The following is an 8,831-nucleotide window of genomic DNA, read 5'->3' as shown; positions in this document are numbered from 1 at the left end:
GGCGAACCCGCGGGAGGAAAAACTGCGGGGGAGACCCCGGTTTACCCGTCACCATTTCCGTCCGGGGATCGTCGCCGGGGGGTGAAATTGAGCCGCGTTACCGCAGGAAGGTTCATAGAGACAACGGTCAGAACAGAAAATCTCCACGGAGAGTGTGAAGTACTTTGTTCACTTCTGTTTTCATCTCTCAAGGCGTCCTTCTCTTCGCCTCCCTCCCGCCTCTCTGTGTCGTATAGCTTCGCCCCACCTGACGCGTTGGTGTCCCGTGACGCAGAACTCGCTTTCGGAAGCACCCGGAAGCAACACGAGTTCCAGGTTCTCTTTCGCGAACAGCCTGACACAAGTCGTTTTGGCTCTTCTCGTCTGTCCCTCACACTTGTCTCTTCTGAGTTTTTCCGTTCTCGTAAACGCGGCGTGTCCGATATACTGCGGAAAGCGCAGTCGACGCCGTGGTGTATACCCTGTCTGCGGTCGCCCCGCGTCGCAATCGTCTGCCGTTGACTTGCTTTCGGTTGCCCGTCTCCTCGCGTCCGTTTCCGAGGGTGGCTGCAGTGGGCGGCCTCTGTCGGAGCACCGTTGTACCGTTTAGTCGATTCGACGCTTTTGTTTTAATTGTTTCGCGGAAGTTCTCCGCCGTTTCGCTGTTGCGTTCATCACACGTTCAAAGATTGCGCGCGACTGACTCCGGAGCGAGTCACGCATTCCCTGCGGGGTTGTTTGTCTTCCATTGTTTCGTCATTCCAAAATGAGTACCACTGAAGATCGAGTTGCTGCTGCATCGCAGCAAGTGAGCAATGCAGGCTCCGTCGCCGCGAAAGGGCCCCAGGCCTTGTCTCGCGGCGACTTCCTGCTCGCCTCGTCCTTTTTCTTGCTTGTGGGTGTTAACTCTCTGATTGCATGGAATATCACGTTAAACTTGAACCCGTACTTCAGTACCCACTACTTCTCCGGCGAGGAGTGGGGAAACACACTCCTGGCGATGTTCCAGCTCGCCTGTGTGTTTTGCCAGCTTTACCTGTTGAAGTTTGGAACTGGTGGCCCGAACAAGTTGTACTTCTACTACGCTGCTGCCGTTAATGTCGTCACCTTCGTCGTCTTCACCCCGCTTGTCGTCTACCTGCCGCAAACAGCTGCAATTGCCTGCATGCATATTTGCTGCTTCTTCCTCGGTATCGGATGCGGCGTTCTCCAGGGTGGAGGCTTCCCGTATGCCGCCTCTCTGCCCTACAACTTCTGTGGGTTCATCTCCACAGGTACGTCCACACGCCACAAACGGCGTCCCGCCAACGCCCCTGTGTCTGAGCAGCCGCGCGCTTCTTTTATCGGTCCACCTGTCTTTTTATCGTTCACGGTGTATGTGTGTTTGCGTCGGCATGTGCTGCGGCAGCCGAATCGGGTGTTCCCGTTCCCGGTATGTGTCAGTATATATCTATATCTATATATACATATATGTAAGCGTATTCCTGCTCGCAGTGTCTGCCGAAAAAGAATCTGGTCTCTGTCGGCTGTGCGGAGGGTACGGAGTTTTGGCAGTGTGCACCGCCGTGCTTCGAATTGTGTCCGTTTTTGGCCACGTGCTGTTCTTGCAGGTCAGGGTCTGGCGGCGATCCTCTCGTTCGTTTGGAACACATTCTTCGCGTTCGTCTGCTTCGATCTGGACACCCCGGAAGGCGTGGAGAAGATGGCCTGGGCCTCGTACTGCTTCGCGGCGTGCCTCTCTGTTCTCTACTTCGCTATGTTCCTGGTGATCCTGAAGAAGCCGTGGGCTCAGTCCCCATTCGAGCGCCAGGTTCTCGAGGATGTCGGCGCCAAGGGCGACAAGGCGATGCAGGCCGTGGACGGCAAGAAGGGAGACCGCGAGGCGCAATACGAGCACCAAGATGACGGCACCTTTGCAGGCACCGCCCACACGTCGACGGTGGACGTGGAGAGCGGCGAGAGAGTTGACGGCACGGAGAAGCGACCTGCGCGGGTCTTCCTGCTGTGCGCCGCGCCGCACTTCCTGAACATTGGTGTTACCTTCTTCATCACACTCAACAACTTCCCCAGAATCGGGCCGGTCGGATGGAACTACAACCAGCAAATCGCCAACCACTTCATCATCCTCTTTGGTGCCTACGCCCTGGGTGAATTCGTGGGCCGATTCTTCCCGGATTTGTCCCAACTCTGCCCGAAGTACTTCTCCTGGACCATGATCCCGCCGAAGCTGGTCGTGCCGTTGGCCTTGCTGAGAGCTGTGTTCTACGTCCCCTTCTTCCTGGGCTACAAGCTGCACGACACCCAAGTCGTCAACGACTTCTGGTTCTACTTCATCATCATGCTTCTCTTTGCCTTCACCCACGGCTGGTTCTGCACACTCGGGTTCGTCTACTCGATGACGTCTGTCCGCGAGAGCGAGCGCGGTGTTACAGCCCCCCTCAGCGTCTTGTCCCTGAGCGCTGGTATTCTCGCTGGTCTGTACCTCGCGCTTGCTTACTAAGTGCAAGCGAAACGCACTTGAGATTCCTTGCACACCCCGTCGTGTGTCCACGGCACCCCCGTGGTTCTCACGGTACCGCGAGGTCTTGGGACGGGAAGCTTGCGTCGTCCGAACGCACGCATTTTTCGTGCCACGACTCGGCGACACTTCTCGTCTCTCGGGATCGAGCGGAGGCGTGGGGGAGATGCTTGCAGCGTGCGCCGCGTTTGCGAGTCTGATCGGGCTCTCGTGGATGCATCAGGTGACACCATTCGCTGGGGGCAAAGGACAATGCTTTTGTCTGATTTGTCGTGAGTAGTCGCAGCCCTTTCTGTAATGACGGTTTGTTCACCTCCGCCTCACCAGACCGCTCAGTTCTCACGGCCGGAAACGTTTTGTGTAGACTCAGTTGCGTATGTGACGTCTTTGTCTCGGAATGACAAAGACATTGCCGCACTGTAGCTTATGTTTGCGTCACCTGGAAAGGCATAACGTTTTCCCCGTTTGCCGTCCAAGTGAACTTAGAGGCTGCCTCAGAGTGCCGACTCTAGGCGTGTCGGGAACCTTTTTCCGTATGGGGACGGGAGTCTGGGCGATCACGGGAGACAGTGGAGGAACACGCGTGTCAGGGCCGCCAAATGAAGCGAGAGTCGAGGCTGCGCCTGGATATCTGTGCGCTGAGCCGACTCGTGTGTGAGTGTACACAGGCATGTAAGTCCGTGTGTTTGTTCGGTGTGAGCGTCCAAAAGCCGGTCCTTTCCACCCCTCAAAAAGGGGCGACGAAGGCGAAGGTCCGGAAGATATCTCTTGGCAGAGAGGCACTGGGTGGGTGACGTGGCAAACCCATCCAAGGTGGAAAAGAAAAATGCGACGTATGTCGGTAACGCTATGCAGGAGAAACGCGCGTATTATAATGTACAGAGGTGTGTGCAAACATAGGTAACCGTTATTTGCGAAGATGCTCCACACACGTGTGGGTTTGTGGACGTGTATTATTTCAAAAGGGTGCTCCCGCGCGCGTGCAGGGAGCACCTCCTTTTTGTATTGTTACATGCAGACGGTGTCGCGCGAGCGCCCGTCGCTTCGCCTGTAGATAGACTTGTCTTCGTAGAGGGGGGGGGGCTGGGCACTTCACACGTGCCGCGCTGTGTCGCGGAGCTAACGTGACTGCGTACACAGTTGGATTTACCTGTTCCGTGGAAAAAAGTGCATCTCTCCAGGGGCGCAAAACAGACGGCACAATTTGGGCGCCTTCGCGGCAGGAACGCCGAGAGCGGAGCTCGTGTCCAAAACAAACCACTTGAAGTATACGATTTTTAGCGTTTTACAGTTGTCACCGTGTGCACGGGTCAAGTTGTATGCCCAATTTCTCATCTGTTTTGGCGTCTCGGGTAGATTGTCCGAGTGTACTGGCGAAGAGGAGCGGGAGAGTGGGGAAATTATTTTTTGGATTCCTATTGACTTACTGTACCATGTCTTTCCGTGGTGTCCGCATTAACTCAGACTGCGAATGCAAATTCAATTGCTCCGACTGTCCAGTGCGCATTCCCCGGGGGCGTCAGGCGCCGAGGTGCGCCGGTGACCTCGGGTGTACGGCGGCATTTCTGAAAGGCTAAAGAGCGGCAGACAGAGAAGAAGGCACTATATAAGGAGCAGAGGAACAGCTTCAGCGACACACCGCAGGTGTCGCCAGCCCGGGATAGATACTCGCGTCAAAGAATCCCCAGGTCGCACCGGCGACGTGACTGAAAGGATGCTCTTTACATTTTAAAGCTGAACGACACCCCCTGGAAAGGCCGCAACTTTCGTGTCGAAACCCGGATCCTTGGAACCAGCCGTTCGTGTAGCCACGACCAAGCCATACCCACGTGTCCCGAAATCCGACAGTACAGTCGGCCACGGCTGCGATAGGTTCGCTAGCGCCACACTTTTAATTGTGCCTTGCACACCTGAGCGGCCGGTTACAGCCTGTCTCCTACCGTCCTCTCTGGAATGCGCGTGGGGATGGCGGAAGGGAGCCTGGACACGCGGTCCTATTTGAAATCCTACGCAGTAGTCAGCACGATCGTTCAGAGCCTTTCCCTTCCACGCAGGAACTGTGTCGCCTTGGGGTCTGTGCGAAACCTGTGTGACTCCTGCCTTCGGTGTGCCGGGGACGCCTCACGCGGCACGCACGTACAAGTCGACGCTTTGCTGGTGGGCGGTTACTGTCTTTTTTATGTCTGAGGCTGCACTCACTGGCACATGCGCACGAGCCCCGGACTACCCTCTGCAAAACTCCAGAGATCCAAGAGTCGGCAAAAAACAGGCGTACGCTACCCCCGGAGTTCCGAGTTCCCTACACCCGCACATGAACCACCTCACGCACAAGCGGCTGCACTGCATCCTAACATATAAATACATATATACATATATATATATATATTGAAAAGTGGATGCATGAGTGTCGGGGCTTTTACACGAAGGATTCGTGGGGGAGAAGCAACCGCCATCGTCCTTGAGGCAGGGCGCCAAGGGAGATCTTTCCAATTCTGACTCTGTGTATTTTCAAGACGCGAAGGCCGACGAGTTCGCACATGCGCCGGATTTGTCTGTGTCTTCCTTCGAGGAGTTCGATGGACAAACGCGTCGTTCTTCCGACCCATATTTCACTCTCGTCTTTCCCCTCGGCCCCCGTGTCTTCTGCGCTCCCCACACGCTTCTCCTCGGCAAACGCGTAAGAGGCCAGGGATGTCGGGCTACTAGGGGCGGAAGTCGAAACTCCGGAGGGCGGCAGAGACGCGAAGAAGGCGTCACGAAGAGGCGGGAGAAGTCGAACTTTGGCGGGGAGAAGTTCGAGACCGTCGAGAGAAAGCCCGTGACGAAGAAGGGTCAACGCGCCAACCGAGACTGGCAGATCGACCTGTCCTCAGCGCAGGGACAAAACGGCCCATATATGAAGAAAGCAAGGACGACGTTTACGAAGGAAGCAGAGATGGACAACGCAGGGTCTTCCTTTTTCTTACCCGATTCGCGTGTGCTGAGTTCGCGGTTTCTCTCCCCTCAAGCTGACGTCAAGTGGGAGTGGGTGGTAATCTCTGTGTTTGGCCCGTTTCGCAGTTTCCTACCTTTCCGCGCTTCGCCCCATTCTCCCCGGTGTGCTCGCTCTTTCGCTTCCCCTTCGCGTCGTGGTATCCCGTCCCTTATGCACTTTCCTGTGCCTACGTTCACCGGCCCTTTCCAGTTCTGTGCGTCCGGTCCCTTCCTTTCTTCTCCTGTCTTCCCCTCCGGCCGTTCGCTTCGCTTGTTCGCCTGCCTCTTCCTTGCCAATACATATGCTTTACACAAATATGCCTGTACACATACCTACATATACACGTACATATATATACATATGCATATATATACATATATATACATACATATACATATATATATATATGTATATATAGGTGCGTATGCTGTGTATCCGTCTGCCGCCAGGGAAGGCACGGATCGGCTAGACACGCTTTGGGGTCTTTCGCTTTGCCGCTCACCTCGACGTAGTATTCTTTGCTCACTCTCTTTCCAGGGCCGACTATCTGGGACGCAAGGCGACCGTCCTGAGCAGGCAGTGCAATAAGCCGAGAAGAGGCAGATAGCAGAAGAGAGGAAAATGCCGTGTTGCTTCGTGGATGCGCACGCGCACTGTCTCCGCTCCTCTGTTCCTCTGTGTTCCCTTCACATGTAATCGCGTAGGGACACGGCGAGAGGTGACTCTCGGGAAGGAGGGCGCTTCGGACTTCTGCTCTTTCGCCTTGTGTCTTTGCGCGCCTCTTCTCACCTGTGTAAAGACAGTTAAGCCTGTGCTGTCGACATCGAGTCTGCCCGCACAGACCAACTTGTTGCACTTCGCAGGAGACAAGTTGCGTTTGACCTCGCGCCGTCTCTCGCCTTGGCTGGGTGCTTCCCAGCGACGCTCGGGAACGAGGAGCTGGCGACACAGAGGCTTGCCGCGACCGCCTCCCATCTGCGGCAAAAAGTGGAGAAGAAAGGGGAGATTGCGACGGGGCCGCAGAAAGCCAGCACAGCACGGTGTGAATCCGGCAAACAAGGCCATGCAAGCTCTGCACACCGACGCAACGAGAATGGGGACTGCCGCTCGGCATCTCCATGAATCCCTTAAATGTAAGGCAGACAGGCGCCGCCCTGTTCCGCGTTGCGCAGAAAGTGTAGTCTGTGGACACACTCCAGCGAAAGACAGGGACAACAGAACAGAAGACAAAAAAAGGTCGGACGAAACAAAAAAGCAGGAGATCCCCAGCATAGGGCCAAACACCGCAAGGAAAACGCACCTGCCGATCGACTTGGCAAGAGAGGTAGTGCATCGGTTTGTTCAGAAGCACCGTGAGGCGGGTGTCCATGATGCGCTGCGCTCGGGGAAGAAGCTCGATGTGGCTGTCCGGGTGTACATACACGGCACGTTGGCCGGACTCTACCGGCCGCCCGTCCACACTGATCAAGCCTAAAACACAAAAGTTTTCTGCCTCTCTGCGAGAACAGAGGTTCTTCTCCGTGCACAGCTTCGCGAGCGAGACTTTCTCGTCAGGGCCGGCAGAGGACGAAGAGGATTTTCGTTTCCGAGACTCGGAGAGAGACTCGGACGAGGAATTCGGACGAGGTGAGCCTGCCGACGAGACGGCAGCCCGCGAGGCTGGTAACCGAGGCTCAGAAGAAGACGAAGACAACGCACGCGAAGACCGCGTAAGACAACGGGGGGACTCGACCGGCAGGGCAAGACAGAAAGACCGAGCGTCGGGCACAGTCGAGAGCGCGGAAGTGAGAGGGGGAGCAAGCAGGCATGGCGGTAGGGCTGAACGAGGAAGAGAACAATCTTCTCCCCGACGCAAGGGAGAAAGCAGCGAAAAAGAGCGAGGACAAGATCTGCCCAGAGCGCCCTCGTAACGGTTTGGAACGTCGGAACGGTCTCCGAGGCTTTCTCTTTGCGGCATGCGCTTTTCAAAAGTTATCCGTGGAGAAGCAACACACGACGAACGGGACGCGAGGGACCGATAGGAAAAGGGAGAAGAAGCATGCGAAAACGGAGGAGAAAAAGGAGAACGAGAGGGGGAAAGGGGGTAAGAAAACGAGAGAGACGGCGAAGAGAGACGAGAAGAAAGAGAAGTGTGAGAAGAGGGTGCGGCAGGAGAGGAACAGACGCGCGCGCAAAAGGCGGGGCCCGAAGACGAAGACAGGGACCAGAGAGGCCGGGAGGAGGCGTATCGCGGAAAGCACCGGCGAGAACACGACAAGGCCGAGAATTCATCCCCTCGAATGCTCCAAGACAGACGGTCTACAGGAGACTGTGAGCGTGCGAGATAACTCGAGAGCCACTCTGCGGCAGGTAGATAACCACAGCTTGCACGAAGGGAGACGAGGAGTCTCTCTCGTGAGTTCTTCCGTCGGGACGTCTCGCCGAACGTCTCGGCAATCCCGTCCCGCCTCGTGCTCAGCCCCGTCTCCATTCGCCTTCTTCCTTCTCTGCCTCCTCGCCAGAGAGGGACAGCCCGTGCCATCCTGTGTGGGAGGAACAAGTCAGGGGGTCAGACAGGAGGAAAGGCCGGAGACGCCGGCTAGGTTTGGAGCAACAAGACACGAAAAGGCAGACGGGAGGAACGCCCGCAGAAGAGAAGGCTCAAGAGTAGGGAGCATAAAGCACTCTTCCCCCCGAATAACCGGGGATTCGGCCCCTGGGCCGGGCGACGGGCGCGTCCATCGCTCTTTTCACAGTGTCTCTCGATGGCGTCAAAGAGAAGCCTGGAGACTCTTTTTTCCTCTGGAGGAAGAAGAAAGTCACACAGGACGACAAAGGAAAAACGGAGTGACCACATGTGAGAACGAAGGAGAGAGATACCTTCTGTGCGTCTTCCTCGCTCGGTGTTGCTGCTGTCAAACACACTCAACGCGAGTCCGCGAAAAAGAAAACCGCGTTTTCCGCAACTGCATGCGTCCTCGCTTTTTCGAAGCGAAGCCATCGATGTCCTTCAGCCGAACAGATGTTCTCTCTCCGACTGTGAGGAAACCGAGAAGCCTCTGAGGCCTTTGTTTAGTCGTCTTGTCTCCCTCGTTTTTTTCTCTTCCTCCATTCAGGCCTTGTTTTCTCTCGTGCCCGCGCTCCCCGTTTAGCGTTGAATCGAGTTCTGCGCTGGTTCGTGGAGCAAAGGAGACGTTTCCGTCTAAAATTTCGGGAGACTATGCTCGCGTATGAGCCGGAGAAGCGCGTTTTTCGAGACGCAATCGCGGCTGTTCTCTGTGATCCCCGCGAAAGGCTGCTAGGTCTCCACGCCTGGCGGCCAGCCGAGGGTGAACGCGTCCCTAGCGGGACGCTCGACTTTTCCGAAGCTGTTTTCTTCAA

The 8,831-nt window shown here is 56.1% G+C and overlaps 2 protein-coding genes across 2 annotated transcripts; one reads left to right on the top strand and one right to left on the bottom strand.

The window, feature by feature from the left end:
- Nucleotides 1–745: 745 nt before the first annotated feature.
- Nucleotides 746–2,479, top strand: NCLIV_019000 (putative adenosine transporter; the record flags this gene model as incomplete). The annotated part of the gene is made up of 2 exons (XM_003882094.1): nt 746–1,253; nt 1,590–2,479. 2 exons carry the CDS (start codon nt 746–748, stop codon nt 2,477–2,479), a joined length of 1,398 nt encoding a protein of 465 aa, XP_003882143.1.
- A 2,434-nt stretch (nt 2,480–4,913) lies between these two features.
- NCLIV_018990 (putative 16S pseudouridylate synthase) lies at nt 4,914–6,840 on the bottom strand (the record flags this gene model as incomplete). The annotated part of the gene is made up of 4 exons (XM_003882093.1): nt 4,914–5,360; nt 5,974–6,039; nt 6,261–6,446; nt 6,772–6,840. 4 exons carry the CDS (start codon nt 6,838–6,840, stop codon nt 4,914–4,916), a joined length of 768 nt encoding a protein of 255 aa, XP_003882142.1.
- Nucleotides 6,841–8,831: the final 1,991 nt, after the last annotated feature.

Source organism: Neospora caninum, chromosome VI (genome assembly GCF_000208865.1).
Source record: "Neospora caninum Liverpool complete genome, chromosome VI".
NCBI classification, from domain to species: domain Eukaryota; phylum Apicomplexa; class Conoidasida; order Eucoccidiorida; family Sarcocystidae; genus Neospora; species Neospora caninum.
This window is presented reverse-complemented; position numbering and strand designations above follow the sequence as displayed.